Raw genomic sequence first — 25120 nt, forward strand, 5'->3', positions numbered from 1 at the left:
AGTGATTCAGTTATACATGTATATATATTCATTCTTTTTCAGATTCTTTACCCATGTGGGTTATTACAGAATATAGTGTAGATTTCCCTATGCTATACAGTAGGTCTCTGTTGGTTATCTGTTTTATATACAGTAGTGTGTGTGTGTTAATCCCAAGTTCCTATCCATCCTCCTGCCACATGTCTGCTTTGGTCACTATAAGTTGGTTTTGAGAGGGGGCCTTCTTATCCCTTCTCCTCGCTGTGTCTTTGGGAATGGCTACTGCTGGGATTCTAGAGTCTCAACCCAACCTGGATGGTGGTTGTGAGAAAGGAGAGTCTGGGGGGAACAGCACACTGGGTTAGACTTCAAGCGCCCGGTTCACCCGCCAGCCCACCCAGTCTGTGATCTTAGTCCTCATCTTGTTTTAGGCTCTTCCCGAAAAACCAGTGCAAATGCGAAGCCTTGAAACATCAGGAAAGCTATAACTTTGAGAATGCCTATGGCCAGACTGACCTCCCTGCGGTGAAAATGAGGAGACAAGCTGAATTTGAACACTTTCAGAGGAGGTAATGCAGACCACCGGGGCTCTTGGGCCCTGAGGTGGTGTGGAAGGTCTCCCCCCTCTCTCCTGAGGGTGTAGGGCCAGGGAGAGAAGAAAGGCAGTCCCACTCTTGCAGGGTCCCTGGAAAGAACTACTAAGAATAGACCAAGTAAAGAGAACTGAGGAAATAGTCCTTCAGTGAAGATTTACAAAACTTGGAAATTCCCTAGCAGTCTAGTGGTTAGTACTCAGCGTTTTCCTTGCTGGGGCCTGGATTTGATCCCTGGTTGGGGAATGAAGAGGCTACGAGCTATGTTGTGAGGCCAATAACATGCACACAAACCAAAAAACCCCCCAAGACACTTGACATGTCTCAAGCATTTCATAATAAAGAAAGAGGAAAGGAGGGAAAAGACTGAGACATCAGTGCCATGTTGGTGGCTCAGCCTCCACACACCCAGGCCATCAGAGCCTTTAGTCTCACCAGGTTGCACTGTCTGATTCATTTATATGTTGAGAATGTACTGTCCCTCTGCTGTGTGCAAAGCCCAGAGTTAACCTTTGGGATGTGTTGACCAGGATTGTTGGTTGAAAACAGGAGAAATGGATTCTGCCTGGCTTATGTTAAGAGGGAATCTGTAGGAAAGATGTTGGTACTTTCCCATAGCCGTAAGTGGTAGGATGACCAGGTTGGGAAATCAAGAACCAGGGGAGCACAGAATGGCTGGGCAGTTTCTTTTCTCTTTTTTCCCCCTAGGAATCATTTATGAGTTACAGTGGGAAGTGTGCTGTAATAAATAATAACCACTTAAGGACTTGAACTCTGGAATAGGCTGGATGGCAAGTTGCTTAACATCACAGACTTCAGTATCTTCATATGAAAAACTGTAACAGTTTATTACAGTAATAGCAGTTTATTACAGTAATAACAGTTTATTACTGTAATAGGTTATTTGTAAGAAAAACTGTGTTTACATGCAAAGAGCTAGCAGCTCATACAGGGCCTGATGTACAGAAGCATTGCAAAAATATTATCTACTGTTTTGCTTGGTTTATTATTAACATTATCATTCTTATAGCTCTTCATGGGCAGAACAGGATACAGTAAGAGGGACTTCCTTGATGGTCCAGTGATTAAAACTCCACGCTTCCACTTTCGAAAGCACATGTGTGATCCCTGGTTTGGGAACTAAAACCACATCCTACATGCCATGCAGAATAGCCAAAAAGAAACAAAACACATAAATAACCTAAGTAGTAATAAGTGCTATGGGAGGTAAATTAAATATCATTGTCGAAGGCGTAAAGTTTAATGGGACAATGAAAGAAGGTTATCTTGGACTCTGATTTGTGTTATCTTTTCTTGTCTATCACAATCCCCCATAAAAGAGCATTCCAGAAGGAAGAATTAACAATGCCCAAAGCCAGGGTGGGTTACGTGACAGGAAAACAGGCCTTTGCTGATGGCTGCATGACAGGAAAGCAGGCCTGGACCGTTTTGCCTAGTGTGTCAAGGGGAGGCTGGAGGTATGAGCCCAGAGAGGCCGTTGGTGACGGTGGTGGTAAGCCAGCAGGTGGAGTGTGCATTTTGCTTTCTGGGTAATGCAAAGAATTGAACAGTTTTTGTTTATTTGTTTATGATTTATTTTGGTTGCACTGGGTCTTGCTTACTGCGTGTAGGCATTCTCTATTTTCGGTGAGCGGGTGCTATTTGTTGCAGTGCTCTGACTTCTCCTTGTGGTGCCTTCTCGTTGCGGAGCGTGGGCTCTAGAGCGCAAGGGCTTCAGTAGTTGCAGCTTGCAGGCTCAGTAGTTGTCTACAGGGTTAGTTGCACTGCTGCGTGTGGAATCTTCCCAGACCAGAGATCCAACCCATGTCCCCTGCTTTGGCAGGTGGATTCCTAACCACTGTACCACCAGGGAAATCCTTGAACAGTTTTTAAAGTTGGCAACTTATTCTATGAGACAGGTGCAGGCTAAGTTGCTTCAGTTGTGTCTGACTCTTTGCGACCCCATGGACTGTAGCCTGCTAGGCTCCTCTGTCCATGGGATCCTCCAGGCAGGAATACTGGAGTGGGTTGCCATGCCCTCTTCCAGGGGATCTTCTGGACCCAGGGATTGAACCTGTGTCTCTTACATCTCCTGTGCTGGTAGGTTCTTTACCAACACCAGCCCATTCTATGAGATACTTTCATATGTAAAATACCACTGTGGCTTTTCTGCAGAGGATAAACTGGAGGGAAGGTAAAGGGAAGGCAGGGACAAATGTTGAGGTGCTGGGACGAAGGTAAACATTTTCTCCTGCTGCGACAATTGTATGTGCTGCTTTGATGACCAGTCCCTAGGCTTTACTGCTCAGTTGCCTGAGCCTAAGTCTTGAATTAAGGAAGGGAAAAGGGGACTCTCGCCCTTGTGGGTTTGATTTCGAGAATGAGCCACTACCCCAGACTCCATACAAGTGGAAGACTCCCTGGAAGACGGAGGAGCAGCAGAAGGGAGTGTTGGAGATCAGGAAGCCAGTGCAGTGTGCAGGTGATCCTGGCTGGGGTTTGAGCCCTGGGCCTCCACGGCTATGCGAGGAACATGGGGTTCAGTGGTTAACAGTGCTGCCAAGAGAGGCAAACCGGCTGCGTCCTCCATGTGTCAGATGGGCGACCTTGGACAAGCAGTTTAGCTTCCTTTATGGGGGGCCATAGGTACAGGGTGGAATGGCGATAGGGCCTCAGGTTGACATTTAGTAAGGTGATCCATGAAAGGCCTTAACAACCTCAGTGAAATCATAGGGTAGTAGAGGAGATAAGAAGAAGATGTAAATAGACATATGACATGGTAAGCGCTCACGCATGCAGTGTGTGCCCTGGCCCTGGGCCCCGGTAACACCCTCTGCCTGCCTCCTGCCAGGAAAGCCTGCTGCTTGCCTTCTGGTCTCTATTTGTCGCTGTCTGAGGTCCCTGTGCTCAGGGACTGTTAGCTCCTGGCACAGGGCTATCAGGCATCTGTAGAATTAGTGGATGGTGGCAGGGGAAACGCGTGAGACGGCTCCATCTCTGTCTGGGACAGCACAGGGCTGCAGAGAGAGAAAGAGAAGTCACGGAGTCCTCAGGAGAGAGCCCCAGCTGTGCACCGTGCATGGTGGGGGAAGGGAGAGCAGGAAGGGAGCTTTGAAGAGGTTGGAGCCGGCAAGGTGGGGACAGGGAGGGATAAGAGGAGGTACTAGCTCAAGTGGGGGGCTCGTCCAGAGGATGCTGGGCAGAAGGAGTTACAGAAGGAACAGATTCCAAACAGGAAGGGCCAAGGCCTGGCTGTATTCTCACCTTCCCCTCCTTCACCTGTTTGAAATGCCCCTCTCTCTTGGGATTATACCTGGTATGAACAAGAACAGGTATGAACAAGAACAGAGCCAGATATTGATAACTGACGCGAACCGAGTCTCAGGCCAGTAAGCAAGTTGCTGGGTGGGGAGACTCAGTGCAGGGCAAGGCACTGAGTCAGGCACAAAGGTCAGTCTGATCTAAATGACATCTCTCGATGAGCTTATAGTATTACAGAGGAGCATGGAGTGTGTCCTCCCCTGGGGTCAAGTGGCTGCTGAGTTACAGCCTCCCTGCACCGCCATTATCTGGGTGCGTGGAACCCAGCATTGAGTGCACATGGGCAGTCTGTGGCCTGGGGAGTGTTTTCAGCAAATTGCATGGAACTCAAGAGTTCCGTCCCCAGCTCAATGATAATAGCAGTCAGAGGGAGGGATGTGGTAGGGTTTAGGAGGTATTAAAAAAGATAATTAAAAAAAACATTCAGGAAGAAGGTGACATCCAAGCTGGCCTGACCTCTTTTACTGAACTGATCACTTTGTATTCTAGTTATGGGAGTTTGGCTCTGGGTTCTCACCCTTCCCAGAAAGGGACTTTACTGATATCTTTGTTCTGGGTTTAGCACAAGGCTGGGCAAGTCAAGGAAGCAATGAATAAGAGGCAAGGGGTGATGTGTGACTCTAGACGGAGCTCTGGGTGTGGTTCACTCCTTGATGGAAGAAAAGTAGTTTGGAGGATGAAGCTTCAGGAATTAAAAAGGAAAGAGAAAAAGCTCCCTTCATTTATTTAGTCAAAAAAGCAAGATGCAGACGGTTTGTACAGTGTGATACATTTGTGTTTAAACGAGGAGGGGGTGTTTCTCTGATTGTGTGTGTGCGGAGACATGTTTATATATGTTGAAGGGAGAAGGATGAACAGTGATGGTGTTTAACAGTGGGCTTTTGAAAGTAGCTTGTAGCATTTGCTAATTTCTGTGGTTCAACAGTCACACTGTGGCTGATTTCAAGCTATGAACAAGATTTCACTGGATTCCAGTTATAAAATATCTCCACCATTCAAATACAATAGATGAAAATAACCTCCAGAGCAGAGATAATAGGGAGATGTAGTAAAATAATTAGGAAGTGGTAAGTTTTGACTGCTTTTCAGCTGTGTTCCCATAATTTAATTTTTGTTAATAACTGTGTTTAAAAGCTGGCTTGCAAAATTCCTGAAAATTCAACAATTGACTGCACTGTGTGGGTACAGGCCGGCTCTCCCACACCACTATTACCCGTGAATATCAATGGCTCTGTGTCCCTTTGTGGTGGCAAGTGATTTTGCCTCACAAGCCCTTTGCACACAGTGTCCGAGCTTCCTGATGGACACTGGACTGGGCCAAGTCACTGAGGCACCCTCATTCAGGGGCCAGTATGCTGGCTACCAATTTAGGGGTATCCAAGAGGCCCAGCTCTGGGAAAAGTTTTCTGCTATTCAATCCCCTCAGAAAGAAAGATCCTGCTTGAGGTTAACAGTGTCCTTCTCCTTACCCAAGTCCTTCAAGGGCTCATTTCCCCCTCCAGTCTGAGGGATTCCCCACCCCCACCCCCAACCTCAGTTGTAATTACACTCTGGATAAACTACTCTCAGATGCACAAACTCCATCTGCTATCTCACTGTTTCTTTCTGCACTGCTGACAGTCCAGTGGCTTCTTGCTGGAATGAGGCAGGTCTGGAACTTGTGGGATGGATAGGACTCAGCCCTGGGTTTTTAATGTGTCAATACAGGTGTAAGCCAAGCTATCAGAATTTGGGTAACGCGTTCCAGTAGGTATCAGCTGAGTGGGACCTCTCAGGCCGGGAGCCTGGACAAAGACACTCTAAGGGTCTACCCAGATCCTCCTAGCCCTGTTCGTAGCAAAACACACCAGTTAACAGATTGCTTCCGCGTTCTCTGTTTCACACACTCTCCTCTGAGTTTCATTTGGCATCTTCAGGCTAGAAACCTGTCTCTCTCAACTTAGCAAGTACAGACTTGTCTGGCCAAGGTCAGGTTACCCAAAGACTTTCTGTCCCAGCACACCGAGGGGAATAGGGGACTCTACAGCTCTTTGGTAAGAGCAAGTGGAGATTTTTCTGGGGGTGTTGTGGGGAAGCTGGGTAATAGAAAAGATGTTATTCCATATAATTTTTATATTGTTACACAGATCAGCACACATAATCACATATTTATGTATGTGTATACATATATAAATGTATACTACTGGGGTTTTGTGTATATATATTTCTTTATCATTGTATTGGACCTTCATTGCTTTGTGCGGGCTTTCTCTAGTTGCAGTTCAGTTCATTTCAGTTCAGTTGCTCAGTCCTGTCTGACTCTGCAACCACATGGACTGCAGCATGCCAGGCTTCCCTGTCCATCACCAACTCCTGGAGCTTGCTCAGACTCATGTCCATTGAGTCGGTGATGCCATCCAACCACTTCATCCTCTGTCATCCCCTTCTCCTTATGCCTTCAATCTCTCCCAGCATTAAGGTCTTTTCCAATGAGTCAGTTCTTCGCATTAGGTGGCCAAAGTATTGGAGTTTCAGCTTCAGCATCAGTCCTTCCAATGAATATTCAGGACTTATCTCCTTTAGGATGGACTGGTTGGATCTCCTTGCAGTCCAAGGGACTCTCAAGAGTCTTCTCCAACACCACAGATCAAAAGCATCAGTTCTTCGGTGCTCAGCTTTTTTATGGTCCAATTCTTAACATGCATACATGACTACTGGAGGAACCATAGCTTTGACTAGATGGGCCTTTGTTGGCAAAGTAATGTCTCTGCTTTTTAATATGCTGTCTAGGTTGATCATAGCTTTTCTTCCAAGGAGCAAGCATCTTTTAATTTCATGGCTGCAGTCACTATCTACAGTGATTTTGGAGCCCAAGAAAAGAAAGTCTGTCACTGTTTCCATTGTTTCCCCATCTGTTTGCCATGAAGTGATGGGACCAGATGCCATGATCTTCGTTGTTTTGAATGTAGAGTTTTAAGCCAACTTTTTCACTCTCCTCTTTCACTTTAATCAAGAGGCTCTTTAGTTCTTCTTTACTTTCTGCCATAAGGGTGATGTCATCTGTGTATCTGATGTTATTGATATTTCTCCTGGAAATCTTGATTCCAGCTTGTACTTCCAGCCCAATGTTTCTCATGATGTACTCTGCATATAAGTTAAATAAGCAGGATGACAATATACATCCTTGATGTATTCTTTTCCCAATTTGGAACCAGTCCATTACAGGTCCAGTTCTAGCTATTGCTGCTTGACCTGCATGCAGATTTCTCAGGAGGCTGATAAGGTGGTCTAATATTCCCATCTCTTGAAGAATTCTCCAGTTTGTTGTGATCCACACAGTCAAAGGCTTTGGCATAGTCAATAAAGCAGAAGTAGATGTTTTTCTGGAACTCCCTTGCTTTTTTTATGATCCAACAGATGTTGGCAATTTAATCTCTGGTTCCTCTGCCTTTTCTAAATCCAGCTTGAACATCTGGTAGTTCTCTTTTCACATACTGTTGAAGCCTGGCTTGGAGAATTTTGAGCTTTACTCTGCTAACGTGTGAGATGAGTGCAATTGTGCTGTAGTTTGAAATTTCTTTGGCATTGCCTTTGGGATTGGAATAAAAACTGACCTTTTCCAGTCCTGTGGCCACTCCTGAGTTTTCCAGATTTGCTAGTAGCAGTGAGTGGGGGCTACTCTTGGTTGAGGTGGGCAGGTTTCTCACTGCAGTGGCTTCTCTTGTTGCAAAGCACAGGCTCCAGGTGCCCGGACTTCATCAGTTGCAGCTCTAGGGCTTAGTTGTATATTTTTAATGTAATCAGTACCATAAGAACAAATCATTCTGAAATTTGCTTTTTCCTTCAATTATTTTTTTTCCATTTTAAACAGGAAATTTACTTAAATGATAAGATTTTTGGACTTCCCTGATGGTCCAGTGGTTAAAAATCTGTCTGCCAATGCAGGGGGCATGCGTTCGATATCTGGTCTAGGAAGATTCCACATGCCACGGGGCAACTAAGCCTGGGCGCCACAATGCAGTGAAGACCCAGCACAGCCATAAATAAGTAAAAACAAACAACAAGATGTTTGACTTGGTAGGAAACTATCCAAGATTAATTTCTTTTCTAGTAATTCATCCTTCCTTAAATACAGATTGCTCTACCTGTAACAGCTATGTATAAAAGAACTATAAAATTATCCTTGGTTTTACGATGATAAATGAAAAACATTTATCTCCAATAGAGGGACTTCCCTGGTGATCCAGCAGTTAAGAATCCACCTTGCAATGCAGGGGACATGAGTTTAATCCCTGGTCAGGGAACTAAGGTCCTACATGCAGCAGAGAGGCTAAGCTCACTTGCTGCAGCTGCTGGGCCCGTGGACCTCAACTGGAGAGTCCATGTCCACGTGCCACAACAGAGATCCTGCATGACACAACTAAGACCTGACCCAGCCAAATCAATAAAATTTAAAAAGTAGAATTCTCCAATAGATCAAAGCATGCAACGACTTTTATCTTGTTGTGTTAAACATCGAAAGCAAAATAACTTAATGAATATAAAGACAAGAGCTCAGTGAGCCTACTGCTAATGGCGAAAGGGATATTTTCTCATAACCAGTATTCCCCCATCCCATCTCCATTTGATGTTGATCAAAACATACTATTGGCTATTCAGTTTTTAAAAAATGCAACATGTGGGAATTCCTTGGGTGGTCCAGTAGTTAGGGTTTCATACTTCCACTAAAGTGGCCTAGGTGCCATCTAGTAGGGGGACTAAGATCCCACAGTCCCCTCATTTCAACAATAAACAAACAAGCAAACAAATAAATATGCATGTGCACACACACCAGGAATGGGGAAGGGAAAATGAAAGAATAAAGAAAACAGTACTGTAGTGATCAGGAGGTGATAGAACCAAATTGCAGTTTTTCTGGTTTCTGCAGTGGCTCCTTGGCCTGGAGGAACAAACCAGCAGGTTTCCTTTCTAGTGGACAGCCCCTGTCTGCTGCTGGGACGCTTCACTGGTATCTCTAGCCTCTATATCCGGCTGTGTGTGTCTATCTCATTGACTGGCTGCCCATCAAGTCAGAATCTGATCTACCTCATGGACAAACCTTGCCAGTCACATAAACTTCCACTGGTTTGCTGAGTGGTGTGTGCCTCTTCATCTCAAATGGCCTGCCTCCTTCAAACCACGTGATTGCCAGTTCTCAGTTTTGAGTCCTTCCTTGGGATTTTTGTGGGTCAGCTCTGAGTCTCCTGTTGCTGCTTCACAAAAGAGGAAGTGAGAAGCACCAGGAGACTCTGATAAGTTTTTAAGAGTTACCTATACATCTATTTTGTTCTTTTTAATTGCTATACAGCTATGAGTATGAATGCATTGAATTTTATTAAGCCATTCCCCTGTTAAAAGATACTCTGATTTTTAGAAAATTTTCATTATTACAATTTCATAATTTATAATATTATGTTGTACTTACATTCTTTCCTTCATTTATTAAGATGTGTATAAGGATGTTCATTTCAGACAGTGCTGAAACAAACCTCCTTATATGCATGTCCTACTGTTGACAACTTCAGGTTTCTCCCCCTACCTATAGCATCTGAATTGCTCAACCACAGGATATGCTTATTTCTGCTTTTAGTAAATATGGCCAAGATTGCCTTCAAGAGGACCTATATTAATTGACACTTTCATGAAGAGTCGGTAAATATAGTGCCTTGTTTATATACATGCTTGTGGGCAAAGTCGCTTCAGTCCTGCCTGACTCTTTGCGACCCTGTGGACTGTAGCCTGCTAGGCACCTCTGTCCATGGGATTCTCTAGGCAAGAATACTGGAGTGGGTTGCTGTGCCCTCCTTCAGGGGGTCTTCCCAGCCCAGGGATGGAACCCATGTCTCTTAAGTCTCATGCATTGGCAGGCGGGTTCTTTACCACTAGCGCCACCTGTGAAGCCCTGTTTATATATATACCTTCTACCTAATCAACACTCATTATTATCAAATTTTAAAACTTCAAGGAAAAGGTGCTGGTTTTTATTTACTCATTTGACTCACCTTCTCCATAATGTGCCTGCTCAGTAGTTGCCGCTTTCGAGTTCAGTTACCCCATGGCATGGGTTCTTAGTTCCCTGACCAGGGATTGAACCTATATCCTCTGCAGATTCTTAACCACTGGACCATCAGGGAAGTCCTCTTTTTTTAAATTTTTTATTTATCTGTTTAGGGCTGTGCTGGGACTTTGTTGCTTTGTGTGGGGCTTTCTCTAGTTACGGCTAGTGCGGGCTACTCCTTGTTGCAGTGCATGGGTGGCTTCTCTTGTTGCGTAGTCGTGGCGTACAGGTTCAGACAGGTTCAGTAGTTGCGGCTCACAGGTTTAGTTGCCCCACAGCATGTGGAATCTTCCCGGACCAGGGATGGAACTTCCGTTCCCTGCATTGGTAGGCAGATTCTTATCTACTGCACCACCAGAGAAGTCTGCCTTGTTGTTTTCTTAAAGTTTCATTTCCGTGACTTATATTGAAGCTGAATGTGTTTCATATATTTACTGGCCATTTGTATTTCCTCTTCTGTTAATTACCTATTTCTGTCTCTTTCCTCTTTTAAATTTTGGCTTTTTCATGTTCTCATACTTAAGTAGTCTAATCTTTCTTCCGGGTAATCTCGATGATTTCCATGGTTAACCAAGATCCCTGAAGCCTACATTTCAACTGTATTACGTTAGTCCCTCAAACAGTCAGTATCACTGGGTTGTCCTATATCCTTGACTGAGGGTTGTGTGATGTCCTTGACAACAAGACCATCTGAAAATTGTCATTGTGTTTGCTCTGAACATATTGAGAATCATCAACTCCGAGATAAAGTTTGTCACATGTTTTATTTTTTAGTTCAGCACCAGGAAGTTTGACCCCATTCAGCTGGTCTGCTTTGTCCTTTTAATAATAAATCCAGCACATTGATTGTCAATTACTTTGTACCCTGGCTACCAGGAAATTGGGTGTGACTTTGGTATTTCCCAAAAAAAACTGGCTTGACTGACATGACCTAATCATTTTTTTCTTTTTCATTGGTTGTGATTGTTTTTAATTAAAAAAAATATTTATTTTGGCTGTGCTGGGTCTTCTCGGCTGCATGTGGGCTTTCTCTAGTTGTGGAGAGCAGGGGATATGCTCTCTAGGCGTGTTGGCTCAGTAGTTGTGGCACAGGGGCTTAGTTGCTCCAAGGCATGTGGGATTTTCCAGGATCAAGGATAGAAAATGTGTCCCCCTGCATTGGCAGGTGTTTTTTTTGGGACTGCATGGACTGTAGCCCACCAGGCTCCTCTGTCCATGAGGTTCTCCAGGCGTGGAGCAAGTTGCCATTTCCTCCTCCAGGGGATCTTCCCAACCCTGGGATCAAAAGGATAAATAAAGTTTCTTATTCTGGGTGTTGTTGTTGGAATTTATGCCTGGAACTGTTGTACTTGCCTGGCAGCTATGACAGAAGAAAGTCTTCAGGCAAAGCTGACACCATCAAGGGGTAACCAGCAGGTATTCAACCTAGAAATCTGGCTATCTCACCAGAAGACTAACCAAACAGAAAACTAACCAGACTGATCACACGGATCACAGCCTTGCCTAACTCAGTGAAACTATGAGCCATGCCGTGCAGGGTCACCCAAGATGGATGGGTCATAGTGGAGAGTTCTGACAAAATGTGGTCCACTAGAGAAAGGAAAGGTAAGCCATTTTAGCATTCGTGCTGTGAGAACCCCATGAACAGTATGAAAAGGCGAAAAGATATGACACTGAAAGATGAACCCCCTAGGTTGGTAGGTGTCCAATATGCTACTGGAAGAGAGCAGAGAAATAGCTCCAGAAGGAACGAAGAGGCTGAGCCAAAGCAGAAACAGTCCCAGTTGTGGATGTAACTGGTGGTGAAAGTAAAGTCCAATGCTATAAAGAACAATTTTGCATAGGAACCTGGAATGTTAGGTCCATGAATCAAGGTAAATTGGACGTGGTCAAACAGGAGATAGCAAGAGTGAGCATCGACATTTTAGCAATCAGTGAACTAAAATGGACAGGAATGGGCGAATTTAATTCAGATGACCATTATGTCTACTACCGTGGGCAAGAATCCCTTAGAAGAAATGGAGTACCCATCATAGTCAACAAAAGAGAAATGTAGTACTTGGTTGCCATCTCAAAAATGACAGAATGATCTGTTTCCAAGGCAAACCGTTCAGTATCACAGCAATCCAAGTCTATGTCCCAACCACTAATGCTGAAGAAGCTGAAGTTAAACAGTACTATGAAGACCTACAAGACCTTCTAGGACTAACACCCCCCAAAAATGTCCTTTTCATCATAGGGGACTGGAATTTGAAAGTAGGATACCTGGATAACAGGCAAGGTCAACAGATACCTAGAGTAACAGGCAGGTTTGGCCTTGGAGTACAAAATGAACCAGGGCAAAGGCTAACAGAGTTGAAGATGTAGCTCAGATCATGAACTCCTTATTGCAAAATTCGGACTTCAATAGAAGAAAGTAGGGAAAACCACTAGACCATTCAGGTATGACCTAAGTCAAATCCCTTACGATTATGCAGTGGAAGTGACAAACAGATTCAAGGGATTAGATCTGACAGGGTGCCTGAAGAACTATGGATCGAGTTTCTTAACATTGTACAGGAGGCAGTGATCAAAACCATCTCCAAGAAAAAAGAAATGCAAAAAGGCAAAATGGTTGTCTGAGGAGGCCTTACAAATAGCTAAGAAAAGATGAGAAGTGAAAGGCAAGGAGAAAAGAAAAGACACACCCATCTGAATGCAGAGTTCCAAAGAATAGCAAGGAGAGATAAGAAAGCCTTCTTAAGTGAACAACGCAAAGAAATAGAGGAAAACAATAGAATGGGAAAGACTAGAGATATCTTCAAGAAAATTAGAGATACCAAGGGAACATTTCATGCAAAGATGAGCACAGTAAAGGACAGAAACGGTATGGACCTAATGGAACCAGAAGATAATAAAAAGAGGTTGCAAGAATACACAGAAGAACTGTACAAAAAATACCTTAATGACCCAGATAACCACAGTGGTGTGATTGCTTACCTAGAGTCAGACATCTTGGGAGTGTGAAGTCAAGTGGGCCTTAGGAAGCATCAAACAAAGATAGTGGAGGTGATGGAATTCCAGTTGAGCTATTTCAAATCCTAAAAGATGATGCTGTGAAAGTGCTGCACTCAATATGCCAGCAAATTTTGAAAACTCAGCAGTGGCCACAGGACTGGTAAAGGTCAGTTTTCATTCCAGTTCCAAAGAAGGGCAATGTCAAAGAATGTTCAAGTTACTGCACAACTGCACTCATTTCACATGCTAGCAAAGTAGTGCTCAAAATTCTTCAAGCTAGGCTTCAACAGTATGTGAACTGAGACCTACCAGATGTACAAGCTGAATTTAGAAAAGGTAGGAGAACCAGAGATCAAATTGCCAACATCTGTTGGATCATAGAAAAAGCAAGAGAATTTCAGCAAAACATCTACTTCTGCTTCATTGATTATACTAAAGCCTTTGACTGTGTGGATCACAACAAACTGTGGAAAACTGAGATGGGAATACCAGACCACCTTGCTTGCCTCCCAAGAAACTTGTAAGCAGGCCAAGAAGCAACAATTAGAACTGGACATGGAACAATGGACTGGTTCCAAATTGGGGAAGGAGTATGTTAAAGCTGTATATTATCACCCTGCTTATTTAACTTATAGGCAGAGTACATCATGCAAAATGCCGGGCTGGATGAAGCACAAGCTGAAATCAAGATTGCTGAGAGAAATACCAATAACCTCAGATAGGCATATGACAGCACCCTAATGGCAGAAAGCCAGGAGGAATTAAAGAGCCTCTTGATGAGGGTGAAAGAGGAGAGTGAAAAAGTTGCTTTAAAACTCAACATTCAAAAAACTAAGATCATGGCATCTGTTCCCATCACTTCATGGCAAATAGATGGGGAAACAATGGAAACAATGACAGGCTTTCTTTTCTTGGGCTCCAAAATCACTGCAGATGGTGACTGCAACCATTAAATTAAAAGATGCTTGCTCCTTGGAAGAAAAGTTATGACCAGCCTAGATAGCATATTAAAAAGCAGAGACATCACTTTGCCAACAAAGGTCTGTTTAGTCAAAGCTATGGTTTTTCCAGTGGTCATGTATGCATTTGAGAGTTGGACTATATAGAAAGCTGAGTGCCAAAGAATTGATGCTTTTGAACTGAGGTGTTGGATAAGACTCTTGGGAGTCCTTTGGACTGCAAGGAGATCCAACCAGTCCATCCTAAAGGAAATCAGTCCTGAATATTCATTGGAAGGACTGATGCTGAAGCTGAAGCTCCAGTACTTTGGCCACCTGATGGAAGAACTGACTCATTGGCAAAGACCTTGATGCTGGGAGAATTGAAGGCAGGAGGAGAAGGGGACGACAAAGGATGAGATGATTGGATGGCATCACCGACTCAATGGACATGAGTTTGAGCAAGCTCTGGTAAATGATGAAGCACAAGGAAGCCTGGCATGCTGCAGTCCATGGGGTTGCAAAGAGTCAGACACAACTGAGTGACTGAAAACAGCAACAACAGAAGAGCGCTGTCTGCTGGTGGTCCTGTCTTCACTTCATGAAACACCCACCAGGCAACAGTGAATAAAGGAGCCTGAAAGAGCAGCAGAGTATGGGAAAAAACAAGCAGTAGTTCTATCTACATGTTCCCTCATACCATATAAGGCAAGAGTCTTCCCATCCTAGGCCTTAGAAGGGAGGGTGTTTATTTATTTATTTATTTTAATGACTTACAAAGAATTTGCTTTATTGTTAAAAAAAAGTAAAATTCACAAATTGTCTGTATTTAAATTGACAACTTTTTACCATGTACTTTATTTTTTTTTTTCAATTTCTTCATCATGGGAGGGTATTTAATGTGGATGATCCGAATCACTCAGCTTCCTCTGTCCCCTCAATTCTCTCCCCTTTTCCCTCTTAGAGGACACACAGTACAATGCATCCCAGCCCCTTTTTGAGAAATTTCAGTCCTGGACAAAGGAAAAGTAGGTTCCGCTCCTTTCAGTCTGGAGGCAGAGAGCGTCAGCACTTCTCCTGTATCCCCTGCACATCCACTCTGCCCTCATGGACCTTCCCTTCCACACCGGCCGTTCTTTACCTCACACACCTGCAACCTCCCACCTGAGACCCGCTCTGCTGTGGAAGCATGCTGGCCTCCTTGGGGCGGGCCAAAAACGGGGCAGTGGTTGGGAATGAACAGCTCTGGGGATGGCCCTCAGTTGATGATGGGTAGGAGTTAGTGGATAAATGCCCCGGCTGTCTCATTCGTGGTTAGGGGAACTCTGAGATGGGTTCTGTTCAGGCCTGAGCTCAACTGCCCACAGCAGCCCCATTGGCTCATAACTCACCCTTGCTGGCTTCCTCCCCTCACCCTGCCTCTGCCCACGTTCCCTGGAATAGTCAATAACACTATGTCCTCAAACGCTTCTCGCTTCTCGGCGTCTGCTTCCCGGAGAACCCAACTTAAGTTCTTTGTTCCGCTTTATTTATTTTTATTTTATTTTTAATATTTATATTTATTTATTTGGCTGCGTGGGGTCTTAGTTGCCACATGTGGGATTCTTTTTTTTTTTTTTCAGTTGCAGCATTCCCTGACCAGGGATCAAACCCAGACCCCTTGCCTGTACTGGGAATGAGGAGTCTTAGCCACTGGACCACCAGGGAAGTCCCTGTTCTTTTTTAAAAAAAAAACCCAAACATTTCAGGATGTGGTCAAATAATTTCCAGTAATATTCCCCCCTGTGCAGTCTTTGATGAAATTAGGGGCATAGAATGTGGTTTGACAAAAGTGACAACACAAGTGGGCTCCCCAATTTTCTTCACACTCTACTAGCTTTTACTGCTAGTGTGGCATCTCCTGTTCTTTTTTCTTTTTTTTTTTTTAATTGAAAAGCATTTTTAAGACGTCAAATAATATGTGTATACTGTTTCAAGGCAAGTGATACTAAAAGGCCTAACCCCGCTCCCTACTTCCCAGTGCTGCTCCTCAGAGGCCACTATTCTCATCTAATATTTCGAGCTGTTTCCTCTGGAATTACCACCATATTTCTAAGTAAAATACTAATACCGTTAACTACAGATTTCTCAACCTTAGACATTATCCATTTTACTTATTATAGTAGCTGAACATAGAGCCCCCTTCAGTTCTTGATTTCTCCTCTTGTACACTTCCACACTCCACATAATTTTTGGTCAATTCAACATTTAATATTTCCATTTTATGACTGAATGACTATGACTCCCAGTTAAGCCATATGTTGTTGTTGTTTGTTGTTCAGTCACTAAGTCATGTCAGACTCTTTGTAACCCCGTGGACTGCAGCATGCCAGGCTTTCCTGTCCTTCACTATCTCCTAGAGTTTGCTTAGATTTGTGTCCATCGAATCGGTGATGCTATCTAATCATCTCATCCTCTGTCGTCACCTTCTCCTCCTGCCTTCAATCTTTCCCAGCATCAAGGTCTTTTCCAGTGAGTCAGCTCCTCACATCAGATGACCAAAGTTTTGGAGCTTCAGCATCAGTCCTTCTAATGAATATTCATGGTTGATTTCCTTTAGGATGGACTGGTTTGATTTCATCCTTGCAGTCTAAGAGATTCTCAACAGTCTTCTCCAGCACCACAGTTTGAAAGAATCAATTCTTCAGCTTTCAGCCTTCTTTATGGTCCAACTCTCACATTTGTACATGACTACAGGGAAAACTGTGTGTGTGTGTGTGTGTGTGTGTGTGTGTGTGTGCGCGCGCGCGCGCGTGTGCACTTAGTCACTCAAGTCGTGTCCGACTCTTTGTGACCCCATGGACTGTAGCCCACCCAGCTCCTCTGTCCGTGGGGATTCTCTAGGCAAGAATACTGGAGTGAGTTGCCATGCCCTCCTTCAAGGGATTGAATGTTAAGCTTTAAGCCAGCTTTTTCACTCTTCTGATCTTTCACCTTCATCAAGAGACTCTATAGTTTCTCTTCACTTTCTGCCATTAGAGTGGTATCAACTGCTTATCTGAGGTTGTTGTACTATAATTACATTTCCTTTCTTACATTTCCTTTTGTATGTAATGTTTTGGTTTGCCTGGAATTAACTGTTTCATTCTTTGATTTGTTTGGTTTTCTTTCTATTTACTACTAATTCTTCTCTCCTCCTTTCTTAATCCTATTTGTGGTTGAGAATATTTCTTTTATACCAAAGGTAACATTCTATATGGGCTGCCCTGGTTTCTCAGGAGTCTTCCCTGGTGGCTCAGATGGTAAAGAATCAGCCTGCAATGCAGGAGATCAGGGTTTGATCCTTGGGTTGGGAAGATCCCCTGGAGAAGGAAATGGGAAGCCATTCCAGTATTCTTGCCTGGAGAATGCCATGGACAGGGGAGCTTGGCTGGCTATAGTCCTTGGGGTCACAAAGAGTTAGACACAACTGAGGAACTAACACACACACACACAGCCCTCTATATAGATGGGTTTCCCTGCTGGCTCAGCGATAAAGAATCCTTATGCAATGCAAGAGACCCGGGTTCTATCCATGGATTGGGAATATCCCCTGGGGAAGGAAATGGCAACCCACTGCAGTATTCTTGCTTGGGAAATCCCATGGAGAGAGGAGCCTGGTGGGCTACAGTCCATGAAGTCACAAAGGAGTCAGACACGACTTAGGGGCTAAACAACAACAATACATATACAAGTTTCCCTTGCTATCTGAATGTAGACAGTTTCTATGAAATTTTTCATAAAATGAAATGGTGTAAAGTGAAGAAATAATTACCTCTGGACGCATCTTGCTAATGGAATGCACAAGATAAATTGAGATAAAGCACAGATGCCAAAGCTACAGTAGCGTGATGCTGAGATGCTGTGTATAGTTCCAAGGAAAGGAGCCTGGTGGTGCCACTCTTACTGCCTGGGATGCCTGCTGCCTCAGTAATTTTTGTTGTTCAGTCACACAGTTGTGTCCTACTCTTTGCGACCCCATGGACTGCAGCACGCCAGGCCTCCCTGTCCCTCACCATCTCCTGAAGTTTGCCCAAGTTCATGTTCAAGTTCATGTTCATTGCATCGGTAATGAGCTGCAAACGCTGAGTACTATCATATTATTATCATGCCGTTCTTGGTGGCGTGTGGAATTTTAGTTCCCCAAGTAGGGGTTGAACCTGGACCATCGGCAGTTTGAGAGTGCTAACCAGTGGACCACCAGGGAATTCCCTTTCACCTTTTTTTGTTTTTGTTTTGGCTGTGTTGGTTCTTCGTTGCTCTAGTTGCGGGGTTTTCTCTAGTTGCGGTGAGCGGGGGCTACTCTCTACATGTGGTGCGCAGGGTTCTTATTGCGGGCTCTAGGGAGTGCAAACTCAGTAGTTGGGGCACTAGCTGGGGCTTAGTTGCCCTGTGGCATGTGGAATCTTCCTGGACCAGGTGTTGAATCCGAGTCCCCTGCACTGACAGGCAGATTCTTTACCCCCAGAAAGTCCTGCTAGTCGTTTTGATTTTGAATGTGCTTTGTTGTAATCTGCTTCAGTTCTTTGTGGAGTCAGAGGTTGGAGAGAGGAGCAGGAATAAAGGAGGAGAGAGAATGGAGGGCAGATTAGGACCATCTATGAATGACTCCTCCCCACTGGCAGCGCAAAGCTCTGGGTACAGACATCACTTTAAGAACTAACCAGAGACAGGTGTCAAGGCAGCTGCTAATGGTTTTGTTTCCCTACAGAGAAGGGCTGCCTCGCCCACCGCCCCTGCTGGCTCAGGCCAACCTCCCCTTTGGATACCCAGTCCACGGGGTGGAGGTGATGCCCCTGCACACAATTCCCATCCCAGGTAGGTACCTCTCCATTCAGAAGACTGAAACAACTTTCTTCTTATTCCTTCTTAAGCAAAAGGTGGGAGCAGAAGGAAACAGTCATTCATGCTGTGTATCCAGCATAATGCACAAAGCTTTACATGATTTCATTTAATGTACCGGGAATCACCCTTAGTAGCTGTGACCTCCATGGGGATCTGAGATAACATAGAAGATGACAGAAATCTAGGTGCCTTGAGGAATCTTAGGGACGTAATAGACTACTTGGTGTCCTCCAGCATCAAAGCATGAGCCCGTCTTCACGGAGTGCATAGGAAAAGGATGTCTATGCCAGTTAAAACTCCCCTCCGTGAGTGTTTTTTTACACACTCTTCTAGTTAGTTCAGCATCACTTCCCTGTGAGGTAAATATTATTTTGCCAGCTTCACAGATGAGTTTAGTAAGTTATCTAAGAGCTCATAGGGAGGATATGTTTGTATTAGAACTTGAATTAGTCATATTATAAGAACAGAGATAGATGCTAAAGTAAAAAACATTTGGGATAAATTGCTAGTGTTTTTGAATAGTCGTTTAAAAATGATTCGCCATTTTGCATAGTTCTTTTTTTTTTATTGTGGGTAAATACATGTAACATAAAATTTACCATTTTACCCATTTTTAAGTGTCCAGTTCTGTGGCATTAAGTATATTTACATTGTTCTACAACCAGCACCCATCTCTAGAACTTTTCACCTTCCCAACTGAAACTCTGTATCCATTTAACATTAACTCCCTTTTCCCCCTCAGCCCCTGGCAACCACCATTCTATTTTCTGTCTCTCTGAATTTGACTGTTTGGGGAAACTCATATATGGATGATTCATTATTTAATATCTATTGCTTTCTCCCCTTCAGTATCAGAGATATCTGGAAGGGACTGGATTAATTGACATCACTCATCCAGAACTGATGGCGGGCAGCAGAGGCTTTAGAACTACCAGAGTTTGAGGAGGGCCATGGGACACCATCTAATGGAGCCCTGGGAAGGGGGAGTGGTCAGCAAACACCCTGGGCAGGTGACACTTGGGGTGACTCTGGAGGACATGTAGGAGTCGGACAGGAAGGTGAGAGCATCAGGAAGCCTGAGGCGTCCTCTCAAATGGTGTTGATTGTCTTTTCCTTGTGTCCTCCAGGTCTCCAGTTTGAAGGACCAGACGCTCCCATCTATAAGGCAAGCGTCCCCTTCCCAGCTTCCTTTAGCTCTTGGCATCCTGTCCTTGGCTCACTACCTATGCTTTCTTCTCCCAGTGGTGGCTGGTCTCAGATTCTGACAGAAACTCTATCCTGATTAAATATTAGACATGAGTCCATGGTGGGGAGTGGGGGAAGGGTACCTATAGAAGTCATGAATTTTCCAGCCATGGGGTGGCTGAAGTTCCAGGGAAGACTTCCAAAGAAGTGGCTACCAAGGCTTCTGCTGGCTTCAGCTCAAGGGGAAGCTTCTGCCACAGCTGGGCTGTGTTGCCTCTGTTTGGGTCAGCACCAGCAAGGTGAATGCTCTGTGGCCTGTCCTCCTTTCGCTACTTAACATAGCTCCAAATTAAGGTCTCTGCAAGTATGTCTGAGGGGTGGGATGCAAATTGCATCCAGAACCCTAACTGAAAAGGAGTCTGGGAAGTTTAGTTTTAGTTTTTCCAAGACAGAGGCTGGAATGGACAGTGATGGAGCTGTTCTGTTCTCCAGAGGACGCCTCTGCTCACCTTGCTCCCAAGTACCCTCACCTCCCTCCTCCCTCCCCCACCTTTGTCACTTTCTACTGTGTCACCTTCTTCATGGCTCTTATCATACCCGCAGTACTGTATATGTGTCATGATAGGCTTATTGCCACTCTTCCCCACTAGAACGTAAGCTTTTTGAAGGCAGGAAGTCTGTCTACTCTTTTCCCAGGACCTGTAGTTTGGATCTCAGAAAGTATCTGTTGATAGTCTAAAGTATTTTCAGCAGGAATGACATTATCCAGGTTGTTGTTTTTCAGTGGCTCAGTTGTGTCCAGCTCTTTGTGACCCCATGGACTGCAGCATGCCAGGCTTCCCTGTTCTTCACTATCTCCCAGAGTTTGCTCGAACTCATGTCTATTGAGTTGATGATGCAATCCAACCATCTCATCCTCTGTCACCCCCTTCTCTTCCTGCCCTCAATCCTTCCCAGCATCAGGGTCTTTTCCAATGACTCAGCACTTCACATCAGGTGGCCAAAGTATTGGAGTGTCACCTTCAGCATCAGTCCTTCCAGTGAATATTCAGGACTGATTTCCTTTAGGATTGACAGGTTTTATCTCCTTGCAGTCCAAGGGACACTCAAGGGTCTTCTCCAACACCACAGTTCAAAAGCATCAGTTCTTTAGCTTTCACAGTCCAACTCTCACATCCATACATGACTATGGAAAAACCATAGCTTTGAAAATATAGACCTTTGTAGGCAAAGTGATGTCTCTGCCTTTTAATATGCTATCTAGATCCATCATAGCTTTTCTTCCAAGGAGCAGGCATCTTTTAATTTAATGGCTGCAGTCATCATCTGCAGTTATTTTGGAGCACAAGAAAATAAAATCTGTCACTGTTTCCATTATTTCCCCCTCTATTTGCTATGAAGGGATGGGACTGGATGCCATGATCTTCATTTTCTGAATGTTGAGTTTTAAGCCAGCTTTTTCACTCTTCTCTTTCACTTTGATCAAGAGGCTCTTTAATTCCTCCTCGCTTTCTGCCATTAAAGTGGTGTCATCTGCATATCTGAGGCTATTGATATTTCTCCTGGCAATCTTGATTCCAGCTTGAGCTTCATCCAGCCTGGCATTTCACATAATATACTCTGCATATAAGTTATCCAGGTTACTTTCCCTAAAGATAACTGGCTGTTGCAGAAGACAAGAAGGCAAGGGAAGAGAACAGCAGTGGGGATGAAGAGAAGGAAATGAATTTTAGCTACATGTTGAAGGTGGACCCAACAGGACTCACTCCTAGATTGACTGCAGGTGTTGGGGAAACAGCAGGACAGGAGTGACTTCTGTTGGGGACTTGAACAGCTGAGTGGGTAAAGGTGCTACTCACAAGGCAGGGAAAACCATGGATGGGGAGGAAAACAGTTTTATTGAAAACAATCAATAGTTCAAATTTTGAAGATCGTGAAACTTCCTAGCAGAGCAATCAGCCAGGCAGCTGGACCTCAGAAAGATAGGAGCTAAAGATGTGCATCTTCAAAGCATCAGCATATGAATGGTGTTAAAGCCAACGCCTCTAGTGAGAAAGGTTCTGTTCAGTTCAGTTCAGTCGCTCAGTCGTGTCCAACTCTCTGCGACCCCATGGACTGCAGCACGCCAGGCCTCTCTGTCCATCACCAACTCTCAGAGTTTACTCAAACTCATGTCCATTGAGTCGGTGATGCCATCAACCATCTCATCCTCTGTCGTCCCCTTTTCCTCCTGCCCTCAATCTTTTCCAGTATCAGGGTCTTTTCAAATGTCAGCTCTTCGCATTAGGTGGCCAAAGCATTGGAGTTTCAGCTTCAACATCGGTCCTTCTAATGAACACCCAGGACTGATCTCCTTTAGGGTGGACTGGTTGGATCTCCTTGCAGTCCAAGGGACTCTGAGTCTTCTCCAACACCACAGTTCAAAAGCATCAATTCTTTGGTGCTCAGCTTTCTTTATAGTCCAACTCTCACATCCATACATGACTACTGGAAAAGCCATAGCCTTGACTAGACAGACCTTTGTTGGCAAAGTAATGTCTCTGCTTTTTAATATGCTGTCTAGGTAGGTCATAACTTTTCTTCCAAGGAGTAAGCGTCTTTTAATTTCATGGCTGCAGTCACCATCTGCAGTGATTTTGGAGCCCCCCCCCCAAAAAAAAGTCAGCCACTGTTTCCCCATCTATTTGCCATGAAGTGATGGGACCAGATGCCATGATCTTAGTTTTCTGAATGTTGAGCCTTAAGCCAACTTTTTCACTCTCCTCTTTCACCTTCATCAAGAGGCTTTTTAGTTCCTCTTCACTTTCTGCCATAAGAGTGGTGTCATCTGCATATCTGAGGTTATTGGTATTTCTCCTGGCAATCTTGATTGGAGCTTGTGCTTCCTCCAGCCCAGTGTTTCTCATGATGTACTCTGCATATAAGTTAAATAAGCAGGGTGGCAGTATACAGCCTTGATATACTCTTTTTCCTATTTGGAACCAGTCTGTTGTTCCATGTCCAGTTCTAACTGATGCTTCCTGACCTGCATACAGTTTTCTCAAGAGGTGGGTCAGGTGGTCTGGTGTTCCCATCTCTTTCAGAATTTTCCACAGTTTTTTGTGATCCACACAGTTAAAGGCTTTGGCATAGTCAATAAAGCAGTAATAGATGTTTTTTCTGGAACTCTCTTGCTTTTTCGATGATCCAGCGGATGTTGGCAGTTTGATTTCTGGTTCCTCTGCCTTTTCTAAAACCAGCTTGAACATCTGGAAGTTCACAGTTCACGTACTGTTGAAGCCTGGCTTGGAGAATTTTGAGTACTACTTTACTAGTGTGTGAGATGAGTGCAATTGTGCGGTAGTTTGAGCATTCTTCGGCATTGCCTTTCTTAGGGATTGGAATGAAAACTGACCTTTCCCAGTCCTGTGGCCACTGTTGAGTTTTCCAAATTTGCTGGCATATTGAGTGCAGCACTTTCACAGCATCATCTTTTAGGATTTGAAATAGCTCAACTGGAATGAGAAAGGTTAAGAAGGGAAAAGATAAAGAAGGGAAAAGGACTCAGAACCAAGCCCTGAAGAGCTCTCTTTGGAGGTCTGATGGATGAGGAGGAATTAGCAAACGGAATTCAAGGAGCCGCCAGCAGGGGTAGGAAGAAATCTTTAAGGATGGTATCCTGAGGCTTCCCTGGTGACCCAGTGGTTAAGAATCTGCCTTGCAATACTGGGGACACTGGTTTGATCCCTGGTCTGGGAAGATCCCACATGCCTCAGGGCAGCTAAGCCCTGTGCACAACTATTGAGCCTGTGCTCCATAACAAGAGAAGCCACTGCAGTGAAGCGCCCACCCACGGCAACGCAGAGCAGCCCCCACTTGCTGCACCTGGAGAAAGCCCACGCACAGCAACAAAGACCCAGCGCAGGCAAAAATAATTAATTACAATAAAAATAAACTAGTAAAAAAAAATAGCATCCTGCATGGCAAGAGTTAAAGAATGTTTCAGAAGTGTCCCTTGAACACACCAGGTCTTAGGACTAGATTCTTCCTTACTGAAGGTGAGGCAGTAACTCCTGCAGAGACCGACCCTAAATTTCGGGCACAATCTATCCTCTCATTCTTATGTGCTCTGCCCCCTGTTGGCCATCCTGGGTGTGTGCTGTTCTTTGCATTTAGTCTTGCTGTCTCATCCACCCTAGGTCACCCTGAAAGCTTCTCTGGGGACACTGAACACCCTCGCTGACACCCCAGACAATGTGGTGCAGGGCAGAGGCCAGAAGCAGCTGACCATTTTGACCGGTAGCCGGAAGGTTTTGAATTTCATCCTCCAGCACGTGACATATACCAGCACAGAGTACCAGCACCACAGGGTGGATGTGGGTGAGAGCCTCTCCTTGGATGACAAAACGCTTAGGGACCCAGGAAAACACCACCAGCCCTCAAAGTCTTCCTCCTCCCAGAAGGAAGACTTCTATTTCTAACTGGCTCCTATTTCTAACTCTAAACACTGAACTTTCCAATTACTGTGTCCAGTAATATCCCCCCATTGCCACTGACCCCACAGGACGGGCAGAATGCCCGCTCGTGTCTCCATGAAGGGAGCTCATTCGTGCTGCCCACCCAGCTCTGTTCCTCGTTCTCGGCAGCGAGCAGAGCTGGCGATTCCAGCTGCAGCAAGGAGGATGCAGTCTGTGCACCAGTGTCTTGTCCTGGGCACGGACCGGAAAGTGGGGTGTGAGGAAACCTGCAGCTGGGAGGGCAGGAGCTTTGTCTTCCTCCTCCCATCCCAGCCCGAGAATTCCTGGGAGAATAATTGCTGACTCTAAGGGCAGCCCCAGTTTCTTTCTGGATGAATTAAAGGCGCTCTTTCCCATTTTGAGCAGCTCCACAGGATGCATTCCCAGGACACCCACACACACCAAAAAATGAACTGTGGGACAGATTTCCCATGAACACAAACTAGGGAGAGAGTTCCCTCCACCTTCAGGTTTTCAAATGTTTCTTCTCACAGAATGACCCTGAGAGGTCAAATGAGGCAGGTAGGGTTTTCCTGGTTTTGTAGATGGTGAAGGAGATGAATGATTTATGCAAGGTATTTCAGATAATAAATAACAAAGTCAAACTTAACCCACCCCTCTGATTCCAAGCCCACTTCACCCTACAGAGCCTCACGGGGAAGAAATGTGAGT

The 25120-nt window shown here is 44.7% G+C and overlaps 1 protein-coding gene across 5 annotated transcripts in view; it reads left to right on the forward strand.

The window, feature by feature from the left end:
* Positions 1–25120, forward strand: part of B4GALNT2 (beta-1,4-N-acetyl-galactosaminyltransferase 2) — a 61503-nt gene that overhangs the window by 23593 nt on the left and 12790 nt on the right. For all 5 annotated transcript variants that reach the window (XR_006269865.1, XM_043470695.1, XM_043470703.1 and 2 more), the window contains exons 3-6: positions 411–548; positions 18634–18740; positions 19895–19932; positions 24131–24311. Coding sequence is in view for 4 of the 5 variants with exons in the window: in XM_043470695.1 (XP_043326630.1) it covers positions 411–548; positions 18634–18740; positions 19895–19932; positions 24131–24311 (464 nt within the window). In the remaining variant the exon portion in view is untranslated. The remainder of the gene's footprint in view (positions 1–410; positions 549–18633; positions 18741–19894; positions 19933–24130; positions 24312–25120) is intronic.

The sequence above is a fragment of the Cervus canadensis genome, chromosome 1 (genome assembly GCF_019320065.1).
Source record: "Cervus canadensis isolate Bull #8, Minnesota chromosome 1, ASM1932006v1, whole genome shotgun sequence".
Classification (NCBI taxonomy): Eukaryota; Metazoa; Chordata; class Mammalia; order Artiodactyla; family Cervidae; genus Cervus; species Cervus canadensis.